This window comes from Cynocephalus volans, chromosome 6, assembly GCF_027409185.1.
Source record: "Cynocephalus volans isolate mCynVol1 chromosome 6, mCynVol1.pri, whole genome shotgun sequence".
NCBI lineage: Eukaryota > Metazoa > Chordata > Mammalia > Dermoptera > Cynocephalidae > Cynocephalus > Cynocephalus volans.
In genome coordinates, this window is record NC_084465.1 from 43,232,044 (window position 1) to 43,253,705 (window position 21,662).

The 21,662-nt window shown below is 37.7% G+C and overlaps 1 protein-coding gene across 1 annotated transcript in view; it reads left to right on the forward strand.

Moving 5' to 3' along the window:
* DOCK4 (dedicator of cytokinesis 4) overlaps window positions 1-21,662 on the forward strand; it is a 433,780-nt gene that overhangs the window by 203,060 nt on the left and 209,058 nt on the right. The window contains exons 6-8 of the mRNA XM_063098749.1: window positions 928-1,076; window positions 6,132-6,216; window positions 12,774-12,925. Coding sequence (XP_062954819.1) covers window positions 928-1,076; window positions 6,132-6,216; window positions 12,774-12,925 — 386 coding nt within the window. The remainder of the gene's footprint in view (window positions 1-927; window positions 1,077-6,131; window positions 6,217-12,773; window positions 12,926-21,662) is intronic.

The following is a 21,662-nucleotide window of genomic DNA, read 5'->3' on the forward strand; positions in this document are numbered from 1 at the left end:
GAATTCAGATTGCAGTTGTTTGGCTCTAGTGCTCTTCACTACTGTGCTGTAGTGTGCTCTTCACAGATGTATCCTTAATCCATGAAGCAGCCTTGCAGGAAGATAATACTGCCCATTGCTTAAAGTCCATAAAACTAGTAAGTGGCAAGACCAGGATTTGAAGCCCGGAGCTTAACCAGTATTCTTTCCACTAAGCCACATAGTTTAATGAATTTCTCGGGAGATTATCTTGAATCTACGTGATGGTTTAAAAAGAAAGAAAGCAAGCACCGTTTTTTAAACATCTAAATACTGACCTGTTAATAGCAGTGAAACCTATCCATGCATGAGTTTGGGAGCCCTCTGTGTGCCCAACTTCTGATGGAAGATCCAATCAAGCATCAAGACCAACATGCAAGAGATCTTCAGAAAACAATGTTTTCCATTTCATTGGTGTTAGTTGCATGTAGCCATGGCTCAGACAAAGGAGGAAGAAAAGTGAGCAAAAGTTGTCAGGAAAGATTTCCTGACAGAGGTGGAAGTCAGGCTGATCCTTGTAGCAGAGTGGAATTTGAGTACTGCTAAAGAAAGGAGCGCTGGAAGTGGAATGGGAGGCAGCACACACAAAGCACGGAGACTGGGCCGAGCTCCAGGTACAGAGGTGCAGCGAGAAACAGGAGCGCAGAGTGTCCTGTGGGGAGGCTGAGAAGTGAAGGTGGATTCCTGGGCAGGAGAGCAGCACTGTGAAACTCATGGAGGTGTGATAACAGCGTATGGAGCAGTGAGTGCGTTTGAGGACAAGGAGGGATGTCTAGTAACAGACTCTGTGTACAGAGTGGCGAGGGCACAGTGGTCACCAGGAGTTGCCCCCTTCCCTAATGTCTTTGGTTACCCCACAACTCAGCATGGGGACTGACCACCAAGCCTCCACATTTGCCTGTTTTTTAGAGAAATGAAGGCGATCTCTTCCACCGACTGTGGCACATCATGAATGAGATCCTGGATCTGCGGCGGCAGGTGCTGGTGGGCCATCTTACCCATGACCGGATGAAGGACGTGAAGCGTCACATCACCGCCCGCCTCGACTGGGGCAATGAGTGAGTACTGACCATCGCAGGGCATCTCTGTTGTGTGAGCACAGCAGAAGTGACACAGGCATGAGCCAGCACGTGGAAGTATCACTGGAAGAAGTCCTGTGAGGTTTTTTTAGTGTTCCCCTTTTGGAGGCTTAGCACCAGCTGTCATTAGTGGAGCAGAGAAACACATCCTCTAGGGCTGGTGTGGGCACTGAGACTGTTCTCTAGTGCCCTGTGTGGTCTGACAGTGCACACGTGCTCACGAACATGGAATATTCACAGGGATAATTAGATATGGCTTCTGGCTAAAATGGGTCCTTCTTTCAAATGGGCTTTAGGTTTGGCAGGTGTGTTTGCTTTTAATATATACCTCTTCCATTTTATGGTAATAGGTCACCTGAGTAATCCCACGGGAGACACTAAAGTCAATAGCTTCTGTTAAAAGTCTTGTGACAAGTGCACTGGTAGGGCCTTTTATTATTGCTGTGACTAGTCCTGTGGGTACATATCAGCCATTTTGAGGAGCTGCTTGGGAGAACTCAGTAAAAGCTGTTCTTGACCAAGATTTACTTTTAAATAAATTTACAGCCATGAGTAAATAAATAAAAATGTAAATAAATAGAACTGTGAGCGACTAATTTAAAATAACAGCCAAGAACTTAAGCAGCAAATTTAATCACTGAAAGCTCTGACCAAGGCTGATATTGTACTAAATATGAGTATTAATATAGGAGTGAGAAATTAGAATAAGCCAGCTTTGACTGTGATCCTAGGGTTGCATGAGGCTTGCATTTAAGACATGACGTGGTTCCTTAATATCTTATATGGCCCTATCCTCCCTTCTTTTCCTCTCCCCAAATTTCTATTTGCTATTTGGACCTTCAAAGCATCTTAGGGCAACAGAAAAAAAAGAAAAGCAGGCAGGAAAGTAGAAAATGACAAGAAGTGAACCACAGGTAAATTTGCCTCTTACTGAATCTGGAAAAACTGATTTGAAACTAGAATGCTGCTTCCCTTAACCATAGGAAGTCATGTTATTAAAAGCCAGGTTTGATTCCTGCTAGGATGTTATATACTATAGATATGAACACATGGACCTACTAACAGATTTTAAACCTCCATCTCACCCAGAGTGCTTCTGCTATTTTGTTGAATATGTTGTGCCGTTCATCTTTTTACAGACAATAAATAAGATAGCCCACTTTATTTATGTCTAGAATACTCATTTCTGTGAGAAATCAAGCAGGTGTGACATGGCAACAAGAGCACTGGACTAGGAACTCGACTTTTTTAAGACCTGAAGAAGGACTGGCTGGTTTGCTGGTTGGTTCGAGCATGGTGCTGATAACAAATACCAGGGTCCAGGGTTCGATCCCTGTACTGACCAGCTGCCAAAACAAAAAAAGCAAATTCCTGAACACTTCTTGACTTCGGTTCTTCATTTGTCAAAGGGGTATGCTGAACTAGAGAAGGTCCAAGGGCCTTCTCCCCTCCAGGACGATGTGACTTCAAACATAGTGTCTCCTGACAGATGAGCTCTGCCAGCCGTTTGCCCTGAGCTTCCAGGCCTGCTGTGTGCGATGGCGTAGTAGCGCTGTGCAGGGAGCCCCAGAGGGTGGCCTGGGCTGCCTGTCTTTCCCGTCTTCTTTATTATTTTGGAAAACCTTTGAGTTTTCACTGAATTCTATTGGCTCTTAGTCATTATGCTGGTCCTCATTTAAAGGACTAGTTTGTAAATAGGAAGAAAGTTGGATGAGGTTAGTTTATCAAAAATAACTTAGGAATGTACAGCAGGCGAGATAATGATACTTCAGTTTGGTGAAGGAAGATGATGGCAGGAGACAAAGGGGAAGAAAGGAAAAACATTCATTATGACTAAATCATGACTCAGTTTTTAACTTACATAAGTTCTAGCTTGCAGTACTTTGGGCAGTTCTGTGGCTAATTTATAAGTTGATAAAACATTGATGCATGAATATGAACAGTGTAAATTATTTAGACCGTCCTCAATTTCGTGAATTTTTTGAGCTCTCATTCTGTTTTCTTTGAATTTCTTTGGCCACTCATTTAGAAATAACTTACAGCATACAGATACTTTTACCTTATTCCTTTAAGTATAAGTTTGTTTTTGTATTGAATAGTGATAAATGGAAAGCAAATTAAGACAATTCTCTTGCCTAATAAACTAGATCGAATTGTCCTGCAGAATTATCTGTCAGCACCTAAATCTCCGGGTGAACATAAGAATGTGTTCAATCTCACATTGTGTATCCAAGTGTTGAAGAGAAGCCCTCTGGATGTGTGAAGCTTGGGAGGAAGAGGAGATAATCCATCTTGTTCCCTAGTGGGGCCAGGAAAAAATTGGTTCTGACCTGGAAGTCTCAGACAATTAAAATAATGGTACATATTTCTGTTGCCCTTAGGGTCCTGTGATGTCCGTTGACTTTCCAGCTTAGATTATATGGGAAGGAGTCAGTTTATTCTTTCTTCCTGATGTCAGAGTAGTTTAGTGACTGACTTGGTAGGGGGACCTGCCCCGCTACAGGCTTCCTGCATGTTATGTGATCTCCCTCCACCCTTTCTCTCCCCTCCTTGCCTCCTTTCTCCTCCTTCTTTGTAAAGTGCTTCCCTGATTCTATTCTGTGAACTAAGTAATCTCGAACAGTGGGAGGCTTATCCTAAGGATATACCTAGGAATTAACAAAACAAAATAGTCTTTATCTTCCTATCTACCTGTAACTTTGTACCCACTGAGCAACCTCCCTCCCCTTTCCCTTCCCAGCCTCTGGTAACCATTATTCTACTCTCTACTTCCATGAGACCCACTTTTTCTTTTAAAATTCCACGTATGAGTGAGATCTTGTGGTATGACTCTTTCTGTGCCTGGCTTACTTCACTTAACATGATGGTCTCCAGTTCTATCCATGTTGCTGCAAATTTAGGATTTTGTTCTTTTTCGTAGCTAAATAGTATTACATTGTGTAATGGATACAATTGAAAGTAAGAAAAGAAAAGAAAAGAAGGATATAAGACTCTCTTCATGCAGCCAGGAGCCCCGGAAGCCAGCAGAAGTTGAACTATCAAACCATGTGGGAGAAAGGGACTTGCAGAGGACAGGTTTCTGAGGCTGCAGAACTTCTGCAGCTGGAGTTGATCTTAATCAGTAGTTCTGCAGCTGCCTTTCATATGTCTTTGCTTCCTCATGCCATGTGGCTGATATCTGAAGTTCCAAGTTCAGATTCTCAAGGGAGCAATCTTATTGCTAGCCAGTATCTTTTATTTCTATTTGGACTGAGCATTTTATACTAGGCTCTCATAAGCTGTGGGCAAGGACATGGATTATTTGTCCTTAGGTCACATGCCTACCTACAGGCCAGTCAGGTGTGGCTTGGGGAGGGGAGATGGTCAGATGACTACCTTGTCTGCCTCCACCCCTCCCAACACAGACTGTGGGTAGACAGCTTCCCATAGGAGGGGCTATGGGTAAAACAGGTGCCACGATTCATATGTGTTTACATGTTCTTTTTCCTTTACTAAATAGTCTTTCATCAGCAATATTGACCCTGTGTCAAATGTCATTTTACACTGTAGTGCACTGTAGTGGTAGGGGACAGAGAATGGGGCACAGACCCTATCAGAATCCCTGGTGAGATGTAATAAGGCGGGTACAGGGGCATTTTGGAAACAAATCACAGTTCTTGTGATTTGAAAGGTCAACTGCAATTAAAGAATGGGCATGTGGTTTTTTGAAGTTTCTCAAAAAGAGACGTAATTTAGGGAAATTGAGAAACTTTTAGGATCTAGACAGCTCTCCTGTCAAGGAGGTGGCAGTTTTCTAATCTTCTTAAGAACAAATATCCCTCAAGGTGTCCAGGGCAGTGCCTGGCTTGAAGTAGGTGCTGAATTAATAAATTGTACTTTTGAAAGCTTAATGAGATTTTGGGAATGGCATAAAATTTCAGGATTTGTTTTAATGCAAAAGTAAGAAATCTGTGGTTTTATAATCAGAAGTGCAATGCCGGAAGGCTTCCCCATGTTAGAGTAATGATCGAAGGGAATGCAGAATAAATTTTCCTCGGAGAACTAAGCATGAGACCTGGAGAGTGGAAATGTAGTCTGGTAGAGAGAGTGTATCTTGTTCTTGATGTACAGGACATTACGAAGGCATCATGAAGCCTTTGGGATGGTCGTGGATGGTTAAGGAGACAAACAAAACCATGTGGCATTGGTATCAGTGTTGTACAGTGGGTAACCTGGGGAGGAGTCTGTTGTCAAGGTCACTGGAGGGAAACTGGCCAGATGAGGGTAATACTCACTTTCCTCTGTCTACGGTAAGACATCACAAATCGATTACTACACTTGGTCCCTCTGAGACCAGATGTAACCTTAGAATACTTCTCAACACAGCAAGCCACATGTCAGCCACCATGAAACCTGACATGGTGGATTAAACCATTTTGCCACTCCAGGCTTAAAACTATGATGCCTTAGTTTCTGCTCCCCAACTTAATCAGTTTCTCCTAAGAACTAACCCCAGAACTTGCTATGAATGAGAGCCATGCACCAGTTGTCAGAGATTCACGTCAAACACATGTTAACTCTGGGCACAGCTAGGTATTTTGGTGCTAGGTCAGATCCTAAAGGCCAGACTTCCCTCTCCTCAACTCAAATTTCCAGAACCAAACTATGTCTAGCTCTAGTTTCCTCCTGACTCTAGTATAGAAGGGCTTCTCTGGCCATGGTTTGTAGGGTGCTGAGGGTTCCACACCATGTAGCACCAAGGCTACATGGTGTGGAGCACGCCACTGGGAGTGCCACCATCCCTCTGGGGTTGGCCTGCCTTTGTCATCTTCTGCTTTTCAAGTTATGTCCAGTGTCCAGCCTAGTTATGTTATCCACCCCAACTGTAGTAACAAGTAATACACTGTTAAAAAAAAAAAAAAGGAAAAGAAAAAAAGGTGAGAGAAGCATGGTGGGTGATATATCTAATTTCAAAGTAATGTAGTAAACATTATTATTTTTAATATATTCCATAGAGGTGACTTTCCCCCCAAACTTTTGCAATTTGTTCTCTAGACAACTGGGACTGGACCTGGTGCCCAGGAAGGAGTATGCAATGGTGGATCCGGAGGACATCAGCATTACTGAGCTCTACCGATTGGTAGGTACAGGAAACCTTGGCTTACAGTCTCACTGCTAATTTTGTGGTTTCCATGGCATTCTTCATACTTGCTTGATTTTTAAAGAATGAATGGGATGCTCCCAGTTTAATTTGGAGAGAGTAAAGGTAATTGAGAGTTGAGGTGACCATGCCTCAGGTTTAGTACGAGGCACTTTCCCTGTCTCAGAATGATGCAGTGTTGGTGTTCTCCAGTGAGCCCTCAACTCCCAGACACAAGGAAGTCCATTCAAAGAAGTTGTCAGTTCTTTTGCAAACCTTTTCATTTTTTGCCTAGTCCAGTGAAATGGTTACAGGTCACACATATTAATCTGTTGGGTTTTAGGACAACTTTATAACTAAGAGTATTAGTCATTGCTCCCCAATATGTCAGCCCTCCTCCCTGCCCCCGTTATCACCATCTACACCACCTCCAAAAGTGTCTCCTTCTTGGTCTTCAGCTGTTGGTCTCACACCCACCCTGGCCAAACCCCAATCCATTCCTAAGTGCTTAAGCCTGTTAGTAATCCTAAAATATTTGATCATATTGCTCATTATGGCATCACCTATGACTTGAGTTCTTTTCTAGTTACATAGTAGGTTAACATCCAATTTTTTTTTTGCTTGGCACCTAGATTGCCCAAATCTGGTCCAATCTGCCTTGTTTTTAGTCTTATAATGTTAAATACTAGTATAAAATTTACCTAATTTTTTATATTTAACTAAGCTTTTTTAAAACCCCCAAATTGGAGGAGAAGGTGGTTGGAAAGGACTTTCAAATGCCATTACTCCAAGCATAATTTTACTTTGATCTTGTACTACTGCATCTTACTAATGTTCCTAGGAGGAGTGCTTATCAGAAAAGTAGCAGACTCTTTTTTGAAAGATCTTGCCTCTTTTATGGTTGCTTTCCAAGCTTGCACTATTTTTCCAAGGATAATGGGATATTCTTAGCCTGAAGATTATCTGTATCTAAAAAATGGGAGGAAAAATCCATCAGTAAGTCCATCGGGGATTAAGTTTGATTTGAGGAGGCAGTTCTTAATATTGCTTTCAATTTTTGTCTTAGTCATCAATCTGTTCAGATTGTCTACACTTCATTGTCTCAGTTGGAATGAATTCTGTTTTTGTAGAGGATTTCCTTTACTGTGCATTGAACTTCTTGGGAGTGATATTGATTATTGTACGCCTTTATGACACCAGTGCTAAGCAGAGTATATGGCACATAGCACAAACCAAGTTAAAGGTCAGAGGGAGGTGAAGAAAGAATAGATAAGAATATTCCAAGTTAAAGTTATCATTACTTCTTGGCTTATATAACAAATGTAATCTGTATAGTTCATTTGTCAGACACATCCTCTAATGTGACATCTTTATTGTTAGTTTAACTCATTGAGCATCATATTCTGTCTCTCACTTTTGAAAGAAATCTCAATTTTAAGATTCTTCAGGGTATATAGTGTCTTCTGCTACCTTTGTTATGCTCAAGATAATCTGTATGGTGCTTTGTGCTTAATAAACATTCAGTCGGTGTTTTAAAGTTCACTATGGTATTATGAAAAGATTGTGCATTGTGGCTCCAAATGACTAGATTTGCAGTCCATCTCTTCCTTTTACCAGCTCTGTGATCTTGGATTTATTATTTAATCTCTCAGAGCCTCAGTTTCCTCATCTCCTATATGGGGAAATAATTCTTCTTAGGTTTGTTATGAAGATTAAATAAGAAACACATGTAAAATGCCTTTCCTTGACAGGTACTATTTGCCAAACGCCTAAGAATTGAGTCGAATTTCATTTCTTTCTCATCTTTATTGTATACATATTAGAGAGGCAACATGACAAGAATAATTGATTACCTTATATGCTAAATCTCAGGACTAGATTTGGTTGTATCTAATGAAATAAATATAGAAGCTTAGACATGATAGAAATTTATTTCTCAAAATAAGCAGTCTAGAAGCAAGAAGTTCTGGGTTTACTTGTGGTGTCATGGTGTGAAAAGGGATGTAGGCCCTTATCTTTCTGCTATGCATGCAGTACATGGCTTCCTTCATCAAGGACACCTCAAAGTATAGTGTAGCTGCAAGAGCTCTAGCCATTGCATCTGCAGTCCAGACAATAGAAAGGAGAAAGATTCCTCTCAGTTAAGCTACTTTAACAAACCTTCCTGGAAATAGCAGACAACACTCACATTTACATTTCATTGGCAGAGCATAGTCACATTCCCAATATTTAACTGGGGATGTCAAACATTTGATAAGCACCATACTGGCCAGCTGCCTCCCCCCCCAAAAAATGTTTAGCAACGAATAACGTCTGACAGAAGTACATTTTATTTCCATTTTCTGTTTTGTGTGTATGTAATTTTGTGTCTGTTCTTTTCATTGTACATAATATAGGGGGTGCCAAATTGAATTCACCATTTTCAACATTCCATTTTATTGGTAGTGGCTGCCAGAAGTGCAATGTTGGGAAGATTCTGGGATCTCATCTATTCTCTGATTAGCAGTGTCTTCTATTGGTAGGAAAGACAGGAAGGGGTATTTTAATATTTTGCAGCTCAGATTCTAGTTCAAAGACTTCATTTTACAGATAAGGAAAATAAAGCATTGTGATTTTATATGAAAACTTCATTTCTCCTCAGTAGTGGTTGCATTTCACTTTTTCTAAAGCAAACATCATAGCCCAAGAAAAACCTAAGTGATTATTAGCTTCAGAAGGACATGATCTCTTCAAGGCAGCTTCTTTTTCAAATTTCTATTTGTATCCTCGCCTAGCAACTATCAGATTTTCTGTAGCTCTGGTCTTTTTTTCTGTGCAACAGAAAAGTGACTACTGATATCACCAGGAAGAGTTGGGAGGCACCATCACCAATCCTCTGTTGTTGCCATTGTTGTTTGGCAATTTGTTGTCACTTCTGGACCCAGGACCACATCATAGAGGAAGTGAAATGCCCCAACAAATGATGTATAATTGTTGCCGCTTCTCTTCTTGTACTTCTTTTTTCTCAGTGTCATATTTGAAACACAAGTGTGTGCATCTTACTGAATTTGTATTGCATCATTAGAAAAAAAGTCTTGTTTTAGGTTTTTGATAGCCCTGTTAGCAGATCTTTCTCACCTGATTGGGGTCATCTAAGCAGTAAAAGTGCTAAAGTGCTAAACCTTACAGTGTTAACATATGTCCACTTAGAAAGTTTGGTTTTGTGCCAAAGGTTGGATATCAATCCATCTATAAATAAAGAAGCTTATGAAGCCAGATTGTCTGGTTATTTGTGCCTGCAGAGTATCTTTCTAGGAAGCTTTTGTGGTTTTATAAGATTGTGCTATCTGCTTGCTTTGCAATCCTTAGTTGGTTATATTAGTGGTTCTCAAATGGAAAACTGGTTTCCAGCGGCAATTTTGCCCCAGGGGACACCTGCCATTGTCTGGAGGCATTTTCAGTTGCCACTATGGGGTGGTGAGGGAGAGGTGCCACTGGCATCCCAAGGGTAGAGGCCAGGAAATGCTGCTATAAAGCCCAGGACAGCCCCTACAACAAAGAAATATGCAGTCCAAATTGTCAACAGTTTCTTAGCTGAGGTTAAAAAACTCTGGTGTACACAATTTATCCAATAATTAATGCATTATGAGTTTTAAAATTTTGAGTCAGTTAAATATTTGGGATGAATCTGTTTCTTCTCCTCATCAAAGGACTAGTTAAACTGTAGGCACATTTAGAGTAACTGGTAGGTACCTTTGTAACCATAAATTATTTCAGGATGGATTTTTGTCTCTGTGTTATAACTAACAAATTATAGCTGTTAAAGTGTGAACATGCCTTTTTAATTTTGTTATTGCAATAATATTTTCACAGAGATATTTTAAGCAGTTCCCCAAAGTAGTGAATTATCAAGAGATAAGCAAGTAATCATAACCTACTTAAGTCTAAATTTGTCCCAGACCTGGAAGAATGATGAGTAAGAGAAGATTTCAGTACCAGAGAGTGCCAGATGTGAGGGTCCATGTCAAACGAACAAAGTGTAGAATCAGGCAGGCTTATTCCTAGCATGCAATCAAAGACCAAAGGGTCCAAGGCAATAATTATTGAAAAAAATGCAACAATACGTTTTTTGGTTTGCTGTGATTTGCATCTGTCTGCCTGTGATCTTAATTAGTGATTCTTAACCCTCATTCCCCATTAGAATCACCTGAGACCTTTTAAAACTACCACTCTCTGATCTCCCATCCCCTAGAAATACTAATTTAATTATCCTGGGATAGGACCTGGGCATAAGTATTTTTTAAAGGCTCTCTTGGGGACTCTAAAATGCAGCCACAGTTGAGAACCACTGATCTAGATATATTGGCTTCTTTGCATGAGTAAGGGAGCTAATTTTTTGCCTCGGTTCTTAGTGAATGTCATGATTGATGCTGGGAACTTTGCACTGTTTGACATCAAGAGCAGATACCTCCTTAAGTTCTGTTCTTTTCATGAGGTTTTTACATCTGTTTTTCCAGCTCTGGCTTTTAGTAGTCATTCATTTCTTCACAGTAGCTTTTGCAGTGTTACCCTTTAAGTAAACGTGTTGAACTTTTAAGGAAATTAGTAAATAAGTGAGCAATTCCAGGGGGAAAAAGCTTCTTTGTGAGTTAAAAAGCTATAGTTTCATGAACGTCTGATGCTTCTTTTGCCACAATAATAAGAATTTTAAAAGCACAAAATAGAGCAACCTTCACAGAAAACAAGGCAGAATTGTGCTTTTTTTCTACAGTTAGAATATCTCCCTCCAAGAATCCCTTTCTAGTAATTATGGACAACACATAGCACAATGCTGAGGTCCACTTTTTAAAAACTACTTTCCACTTTTACAGAGATGTGTGCCTGTCGAATATACAGTGATTATAGACACATTTGGGTTCATTACATTTTTTTCACCCTTTACTTTTCAAGTAGTTAAAATAAAAGTTAAGAGCATGAAAAAAAACTGGTGATTTTATGCTGTTGTATTTACAATTGTACATTTAGATGACATTTTGACTTCAAAAGTTGGTCATTCAGTAGTTATTGAACTCTACTTAGAAGCTTAAAAAGATGGCTAATGTAGAAATGGGGTGATGTACATTAACCCCCAACAAAGGCTATGGCCCCTTTACCATGGAGTTATAATCCCTGAACTGTATGGTTTTTATTGTCCAGTGATCCAAAAGAGGTGGCTTCATTAGTAGTTTCTGTTATGAAAGTGATAATCTTCCACATTCTTAGCACCTGCAGTCTTATTCTGAATCATTTCTACTTAGAGTGTGGTCCAAGCATGGTCACTGGCTGGACCATGAACTGTTGGCAACCGGTCCAAGTATAAAAATGGCAAGTAAGTGATTAGAACCTTTATAACATTTTACATTGCAATGGCATTTCTATTGTATTTTATGAAAGTATCAGTCTTCAGTAGATTAGGGGGAGAAACAATCTTAGTCCCTCACTGCAAGCAGTTTGATAGTTCATAATTCCTGCTCCCTCTTTATCTCTCAGCTGAAGAGGTCACTTCTCAGGAAACTTCATATGACTTCCCAGACTCACCTCCCATCCCCCTTTCCATACTTTCATCATAATCTAGTTCTTCCCTCCATTCACCACAGTTACAGTGTTATGTGTATTTGTGTGACAATTTCATGGGTATCCTCCTCTTAGTAGATGGAAGCCCCACAAAGGTATGGACTATTTCTGTTTCTACTCATCATTGCATTCCCAGTGCTTGGCACACAGTATATGTTAACAAATGTGTGCTGAATGCTCATGCCCATGTTCTTGTCACCCTTGAGTCCTTGGGTGATTCCTGTCCTCCCTCCACCTGTGGGAACTCTCCCTTCTGTTCTTGCCTCGCCAGTGTAGCCTCAGCTGGCTGTACTGAGGACAGGGTGAGAGATGGACACAGATGCTATTTCTACCTTTAGGCACCTTGCTGGCTTTCCTAGGTCTGTCTCCCTGTCGCTCCACAGCAAGCTAGAAACATTTTCTTGCTCTAGTGATAGAATATCATTTGCTATAGCCAGTCTCAGAAAACTACCACAATTTTGTTATTTAATTTAAAAGAACTTTTAATTTTAAGAAATGAGAAGTTATAGCTACATTGTTCAGCCACCATTTAATTATAAGAAATGAGAAGTTATAGCTACATTGTTCAGCCACCATCAGTGCGGTGATCAGTGAGATATAATTTAGTCTGCTTTTTTTGCAAGATGACTAATAATTTGTTCTCATCCTGGGAGTTGATAAGAGAGCAACAGAATCCTTTGAACTTCCTGCTTCCCGAATCTACTAAGTGAGTTGGTATCATTTTAACATTAATAATTTTAAAAAGTCTTAAAGCAAGATTTTTTGATGATCTACAAACTAATAGTTTTTTATTTTAGAAGGTGGAAGAAAATTTGGAATTTGACATTCAATCAGAAACTGAATCCGCAGTGAAAACAAATTATAGAGTACAACCTCATAATCACACTGTAGCTAACTAGTTTGTTGAGTCCCATTATTTTCTTCAGTCCATGCTGATTGTGTTTTTGTTGGGGGGTGTCATTCAGATGGAACATCGACATCGGAAGAAAGACACCCCAGTTCAGGCCAGCAGTCACCACCTTTTTGTCCAGATGAAGAGCCTCATGTGCTCCAACCTGGGAGAGGAGCTGGAGGTCATCTTCTCACTGTTTGACGGTAAAGAGAATCGACCAATCAGGTAACCACACATGGAGATATGACCTGAATATCTTAATGTTAAAATGGTGGATATTTGCGATTGGCAAGCTTTAATATATATATTATATAATATATAATATATTATATATATTATATGTTATATATATTATATATATATTATATAATATATAATATATTATATATATTATATGTTATATATATTATATTATATATATTATACGTTATATATATTAAATATATTATATATTATATAATATAATATATATATTATATAATATATATATTATATAATCCTGTACACTTTTACTCTCTCAGCCTCAATTTTTTCATCTATAGAACTCTGAGTTTTTAAGTTGCCTATTACTGGATGTTTCCATGAGGGTTAGATGGCATGATGCATGTAGAATTCTTTGAAAAGCTCAAAAGGGCTATAGAATCATAATAATTGTTATTAAACGAAAGTATGGCATTGATCCAAAGTCTGTTATTTGTTTTAGTTATTTTGTAATGATAATGGAAGGAAGATATAGTTTAGAGTCTGATGTTTGTTTGCTTTTCAAGGTCAACACATTGTATCTTTCAAATTTTCAGTAAACAATTACATTATTTTTATCCTGTTTGGATCAAATGATATCAAGAGAAGTAAAATACTTAGAAACCTTCCCACTAAAGTTTCAGAGTTGTGAAATGACAGTTTTCACATTTTTTTTTCTTTCTCAGTTCTCTGAGTCTTACCTGTTGCAGTTCTCTTAACAGTGTATTAGTCCATTTCTGTTGCTTCTAACACAGTACCTGAAACTGGGGGATTTAGAAAGTAAATGAAATATATTGCTTACAATTTCAGAGGCTGGAAATCCACCAGGGAACACATTTGGTGAATGCCTTAGTGATGGTGAGAGTGACCCAGCGGTCTCACATGACAGAAAAATGGCAGAGCAAAGAGGGAAACTAACCTTATTCACTCTCCTTTTAAAGACCTCCAAGTCATGCTCATGACCACCATTTTTTAATCCATTCACTACAGTGTGGTCCTACAATTTAATCATCTCTTCAAGGCCCCACATTTCAATTACGATAATAGGATTTCCCACCCTCTTAAAGCTGTCACAGTGAGGGTCAAGTTTTGGGGGGACATTCAGTCCAAGGCATATGTCAAGCTTTCAATATTTAGGAAAAAACTTATAGTAGATGTTTTTATTATGTTAACTCTTATTGAGATTTTTTTGTTTTAAAATTTTTAATATTTTAAAGTTGAGCACAAAACACACTGTCTTTTAAATTAAAAATTCTACATTTAAATTAAGAGTTAAAATTGAATCACAGATCACACATAATGACCCAACTTACCATGCTTTTTTAAAAAAAGTACTTATTAAAATAAATGCTGACAATTTTAAGCATTACTGAGCCACATACTGTATATGGTTTTATTAACATAAAATAATCTTGGAGTCTTTTTTTTCCTGGTAAAATAGATTTCTTTTTCTAGGAAATATATGTGAAGTTTATTTTTAATGCATTTTTACCCATAGAATCTTTGGTGAATTAATTTATATGTTAGTTATTATATACTAGTAAGTGTACTTATTTCTTGACAGTGGACTGTGTCCATAGAATTTAGAAGGTGGTGTTTTTGTGCAGCTAGGACAGAATTTATGAGGTGTGGAAATAAAAATGGTAATAGTTTCAAAATCTACTTTATACATTGTTGGAGGAAATGAATCAGTGTGTTAGAAGACCTTTCTCCCTTTACAAATCAGCACTACTAAAAAGGGAAGTTAAAGGCATGAAAAATGGATCCAAGTTACAACTCAGCCCTTGCTTTAGAAATGTGACAGATTATTTAGAGAAAGATAATATCTACTAATATATTGAACTGTGTCTGGTTCATGGGTGGTTTAGTTTAACACAATCTTCATAACGTTGTCTATATGATCTATGGTCTCTTTAATACATTTAGCAAACTGTATGGAATGTAAAAGGGAGAAATGAGGTCACTCTTTCGCTCACTCCAGTTAAGCTAACATTTTTGAGGAATACCAATTCTTCTTTGCCACTAATGTTCAAACTGCATTAACATAGGATTATATTAATTTAGGATTAATATTAGCTTGTCTCTGAGTTTTGTCTTGTTATAAACACTTTAAAATTTTCTAAAATGTTCTATTTAGTAGTTGAGCTCCATAGTTCCCCTTATTTTATTCCCATTTACTTGGCAAAAGTAGGAAAATAACCTGGGTGCAAGATCCCCAAAGTATTGTCTTTTGCCTAGGAGCTGGGCCTTTATCCTGGTCTGTAATGTGGTTGGGCTAGCTGCCTGCCTTCTGCACCCTCCCGCCTCCCTCCCTGTCCCCTTCTCTTTATCGCCCTCTCTCCCTCCTTTCCCCTCTTGTTCCCCTTTCCTCCTCATCCCTTCTCACTTTCTCTTCCCTTTCTGCCACACACACACACGCACGCACACACGCACGCACACAAGTCTTTGGCCAGAGGATGAATAAGAATCACAATATTTGCTTGCTAGGTGTTTGGAACAATCCCAGATTTCTATTTTCTTGATGTTTCTGAGGCCCCAGGCAGCACAGCTTTTGCTTTCTTTTAGGGAGTGTTCACACCTTGTTATGAATAGGTTTGGTTCTAAATGCCAGTAACATAGGGTGGTGCCACTGTCCCTTTGTGAAGAGGCCATAGGATGTGCAGCTCTGAAGACTGGGATTGATTCCTGTCTCCTCAGTTGAAGGTGACACCGCATCTCTGACCTCTGCACTTACCTCTATCTTTTCCTTCATTTCAGAACTGCTAATGATTCTTGCTTCCTTCATTTCCCCTGGCATAGCTAATGAGTATAAAGTGTTTGCATCTCTTCAGAAAAAAGTATTGTAAATGTAAGATATGATTTTATGGCATTGTTATGTTTCCTCTTATGTATGCGTGTTTTAAAATTATCATGTATTTGTTTTTCTTCTAACTTTTTATTTTAGGAAAATTCAAACATATACAAATGTAGAATAGTGTATGTAAGGCACCCTCATGCACCCACCACCAGCTTCAACAATTATCAACCCTGGGCTGATCTTGTTTTGACTATATCCCTTTCCAGCCCTCCACTTTGCCCCCAGATTATTTTGAGGCAAATCTCTGACTTCATATCATTTTCAAGTATAGATAATTTAGGGTATATCTCTAAGAAAGGGGACTCTAAAGAAATTACCACCTAAAAAATAAATATTCTCTTAACATCATCAAATATCCATTTCCCATCAGTATTCGGATTTCCTCATAAGTACTGTTTTACAAATTGTTCAAATCAAGATCCAGATAAGGTTCATATACTGCAGCTGGTTGATAAGTCTTATAAGTCACATTTCAACTATACCTTCCCTCTCCCTCTTAAATTCCTTGTAATTTATTTGTTGAAGAAATGAGGTCATTTATTTCTTTTTGAGAGTTCAAAGACTAATTCCAAACAATGAAAACCAGTGGACAAAAGATGGTATAGTTAAGTGAATGCTTCTGCTGCTGAATAGGATCATCAGTGCTGTAATTTACAAAAAACATAAAATGCAATCTAAATATAATCATTATGGCATTGTCCTGACCATTGATCACAGGAAATTACCTTGTCTAGGTACAGGTGGAGGGGCTCACATATGTGAAACCTGGAGAGGAACAATTAAGAAAGGAGGATGTTTATTTCTCTCATGAGGCAGATACTGGTTAGGACTTTTTTTTTTTTCCTCTTTAATTTTCCCTTTTAAAAAGCAAACAGCAAGCATTTCAAACTGGTTGAAAGTTTATGGTTTCCACAGCCACAAGGTTATAGCTGGGAAAAGCAGGAAATCAGTTCCCTGTGTATCTTCTGAATTTTATTTTATTATATTCCTTTCCTAATACTTACCCTGTGCCAGGCACTGCTCTTAGCTTTTTAAAAAATATTAATTTATTTGGCTCTTGTAATAATCCTGTGAGGTAGGTACTATTAATATCCCCATTTTTATAGATGAGGAAACTGAGGCACAGGGAGATTAATAACTTGCCCAAGGTCATTCAGCTGGTATATGGTGAAGCTGGTATCTTAACATGGCTACCCCTATACAGAAATATGTATTCTTTTTTTTTTCTTTTAACATTTATTTATACATATTTGTGGGGTGCAGTGCTGTTTCAGTGCATGAGTTTACTATACATTGGTTCACTTAGAGTAGATAACATAGTTTTGTACCTGTTAATCTGCTACTTCGCTTCCTTCCCAGCTCCCCTCCCCTCATTCCCAGCTCCCCTCCCCTCCTGGACTCTGCTAACCATTATTATTCTACTGCGTACTTATATGAGAACCACTTTTTTTTTGTTTTAGATTCTACTTATGAGTTAGATCATGCAATATGTGTCTTTCTATGCCTGGCTTATTTCAGTTATCATGATGGTCTCCGGTTCCATCCATGTTGCTGGAAATGGCAGTATTTTTTTTTTTTTTTTTTTTAGTAGCTGAATAGTATTCAATTGTGTATATATACCACAGTTTCTTTATTCATCCCTTGATTGGCATTTAGGTCGATTTCATCTCTTGGCTATTGTGAATAGTTCTGTGATGAATATGGGAGTGCAGGTGTCCTTTTGATCTCTTGATTTCATTTCCTTTGGATATATACCTAGTAGTGGGGTAGTCGAGTTGTAAGGTAGTTCTATTTTTAGTTCTCTGGGGAACCTCCACACTGTTTTCCACAATGGCTGTACCAATTTACATTCTCATCAACAATGTAGGAGAGTTCCCTATTCTCTGCATACTCACCAGCATTTGTTATTTTTTGTCCTTTTAATAATAGCCATTCTTACCGGACTAAGTTGTCCATGCCTTTGCAGCTTTGTTCAAAAAAGTGCTGCCCACTCCCGTTTCATGTAGTGTTTCCCCCATGTTTTATTCTAGTAATTTCATAATTTAAGGGTCTTAAATTTAGGTCTCTAAACCGTTTTGAGTTGATTTGTGTGTATGGTGAGAAATAGGGGTCTAGTTTCAATCTCGTGCATATGGATATCCAGTTTTTGCAGCACCATTTATTGAAGAGGCTGTCCTTTCCCTGCTGTGTGTTCTTGGCTGTAGATGCATGGGTTTATTTCTTGGCTTTTTATTCTGGTCACTTTGTCTGTTTTTATGCCAGTACCATGCTGTTTTGGTTACTATATCTTTATAGTATGTTTTGAGGTCAGGTAGTGTGATGTCTCCAACTTTGTTCATTTTGTTTAAAATTGCATTGGCTATATGAGGTTTTTTGTGGTTCAGTACAAATTATAAGATTGTTTTCTCTATTTCTATGAAGATTGTCATTATATTTTGATAGGAATTGCATTGAATCTGTGGATTGCTTTGGGTAATATGGGCGTTTTGATGATACTGATTTTTTCCAATCCATGAACCAGGTACATCTTTCCATTTATTTGTGTCCTCTATAATTTTTTTCACCAGTGTTTTATAGTTTTCATTGTAGATGTTGTTCACCTCCTTGGTTAAATTTATTCCTAGGTATTTCATTTTTTGGTAGCTACTTTGAATGGGATTCCTTTCTTGATTTCTTCTTCAGATATTTGTTATTGAAGTACAGGACTGCTACTGATTTTTTGTGTGTTGATTTTGTATCCTGCCACTTTACTAAATTCATTTATTCTAGTAATTTTTTGGTGGAGTCTTTACTGTTTTCAGTGTATAGGATCATGTCATCTGCAAATAGGAATAGTTTGACTTCCTCCTTTCTGATTTGAATGCCCTTTATTGTTTTCTGTTGCCTTATTGTTCTGGCCAGAACTTCCAGTAATATGTTGAATAAGAGTGGGAAAAGTTGGCATCCTTGTCTTGTGCCAGATCTTAGAGGGAAAGCCTTCAATTTTTTTGTCTGTTTAGTATGATATTTGCTGTGAGTTAGTTGTATATGGCCTTTATTGTGTTGAGGTACATTCCTTCTATACATAATTTGTTGAGTGTTTTTTTTATCTTGAAGGGATGTTGGATTTTATGAACATGCAGATTTATTTTCTGCATATGATTGTATGGGTTTTTTTTTTTTTTCTTCATTATGTGATGTATCACCTTTATTGATTTGTGTATGTTGAACCATACTTGCATCCCTGGGATGAATTCCACTTGATCATGATGAATGATACTTTTGATATGTTGTTGGATTCAACTTGCTAGTATTTTAATGAAGATTTTCCCATCCATGTTCATTAGGGATATTGGTCTGCGGTTTTCTTTTTCTGTTTTGTCTTTTTCTGGTTTTGGTATGAGGGTAATGCTGGCCTCATAGAATGAGTTTAGAAATATTCCCTCCACTTCCATTTTTCAGGAGCATTTGAAAATAATTGGTATTAGTTTATCTGTAAATGTTTGGTGTAATTTGGCAGTGAAGCTCTCTGATCCCGGGGTTTTCTTTGTTGGGAGACTTTTTACTACCACTTCAATCTGATTACTCATTATTGGTCTTTTTAGGTTTTCTAATTCTTCCTGATGTGTCTGGGAATTTATCCATTTCTTCTAGGTTTTCCAGTTTGTTTGCATATAGTTGTTCATAATAGTCTCATGATCCTTTGAATTGTTGTGGTATCAGTTGTAATGTCTCCTTTTTCATTTCTGATTTTATTTATTGAGTCTTCTCTCTTTTTTTCATTAGTCTAGCTAAGGGTTTATTGATTTTGTTTATCTTTTCAAAAAAACCAACTCTTTGTTTCATTGATTTTTTGTATTTTCTTAACTCTAATTTATTTATTGCTCCCCTGATCTTTTTTTATTTCTCTCCTTCTACTGATTTGGGGTCTGGTTTGTTATTGTTTTTCTGGTTTCTTGAGGTATAACATTAGGTTGTTTATTTAAAGTCTTTCTTCTTTTTTGAAGTGGGCATTTATTGCTACAAATTTCCTCCTTAGAACTGCTTTTGCTATATCCCATAGGTTCTGGTATGTTGTATTTTTATTTTCATTTTATTATATTCATTTAACACACACTTCCATAATTCTCCAGGACTCTTTTAATTTCCTTTTTGATTTCTTCTTTGACCCAGTCACTGTTTAGGAGCACGTTATGTAATTTCTATGTTTTTGTTCTATTTCCAGTGTCCTTGCTGATATCAGTTTTCAGTTTTATTCTATTGTAATAGGACAAAATAATTGGTATGATTTCAGTTTTTAAAAATTGGCTAAGACTTATTTTGTGACCTCATATTCAAGAGAATGCTCCATGTGCTGCTGAGAAAAATGTATATTCTGCAGCTGTTGGATGAAATATTCTGTAAATGCTTGTTAGGTCTAATCGGTCTAGAGTGAAAATTAACTCATGTTTCTCGGTTAATTTACTGTCTGGATGATTGTCCTTTGCTGCATGCAGAGCATTAAAGTTCCCAACTATTATTGTGTTGGAACCTAATTCTCTCATTAGGTCTAGTAGTAGTTGCTTTATATATCTGGGTGCTCTCATATTGGGTGTGTATATATTCAGAATTGTTATATCATCTTGTTGAATGATACCTTATCATTACGTAATGACCTTTTTTTATTCTCCTTGGCTTGAAGTCTATTTTATCTGATATAGGAAAAGCTGCTACTCCTTTTTTTTTTTTTTGTGATTCCCATTTGCATGAAATATCTTTATCCATCCCTTCATTTTCAGTCTATGTGTGTTCTTATAGGTGAAATGTGTTTCTTGTAGGCAGCATCTTGTTGTTGTTGTTTTATAATCCATTCAGCCACTTTGTGTCTTTTAATTGGGGAGTTTAATCCATTAACATTTAGAGTTATTATTGACAGATAGGGACTTGTTACTGCTGTTTCATTCCTTTTTTCCTGGTTGTTTTATAGACCCTTTTTTCTAGTGTTACTGTCTTTCTTTGTGATTAGGTGGTTTTCTCTAGTAGTATATTCTGATTTCTAGCTTTTTTAAAGTATGTCTAAGTTTTTGTGTTATGATTACCATGAAGCTTAGAAAAACATGTTATAGTTATAACAATTATTTTAAATTAATAACAGCTTACCTTTGATAAGAATAACAACAAAAAAACAAAGCCAACTTTATACATTGACATCATTCCCCCTCACTTCTTGACATTTTTTTGTTTCAAGTTACATCTTTTAATATTAGATTGCCTATCTCTTACATGGTTGTTGAGTTTGTTATTACTTTGTTGTGTTTATCCTTTAGTCTTCATAGTAAGGATGTATGAGTGGTTTATTCACCATCTTTATAACATTGCAGTATTCTGAGATCGTCTGTGTACTTACTTTATTAGTGAGTTTTGTACCTTCAAATATTTCCTTGTTACAATTTCTTTTGTTTTTGTTTTTGGTGGCTGGCTGGTACAGGGATCTGAACCCTTGACCTTGGTATTATCAGCATCACACTCTAACCAGGTGAGCTAACCAACCAGCCCCTTGTTACACTTCAGCATCATCTTTTTTCAACTTGAAGAACTCCCTTTAGCATTTCTTGTAAGGCAGGTCTCACGTTGATGAATTCTCTTAGCATTTGTTTGCCTGGGAAAGACTATCTCTTTCATATTCAAAAGTTAGTTTTGCTGGGTACAGAATTCTTGGTTGACATGTTTTTCCTTCAGCACTTTGAAGATATAATAATACCACTCTCTCCTGTCCTATAGAGTTTCTACTGAGAAATTGGCTGAGAGCTGTATTGGGGTTCTATTGAATATTATGTATTTCTTTTCTCTTGCTGCTTTCAGTATTCTTTCCTTGTCTTTGATTTTGATAATTTATTATGTTGTGCC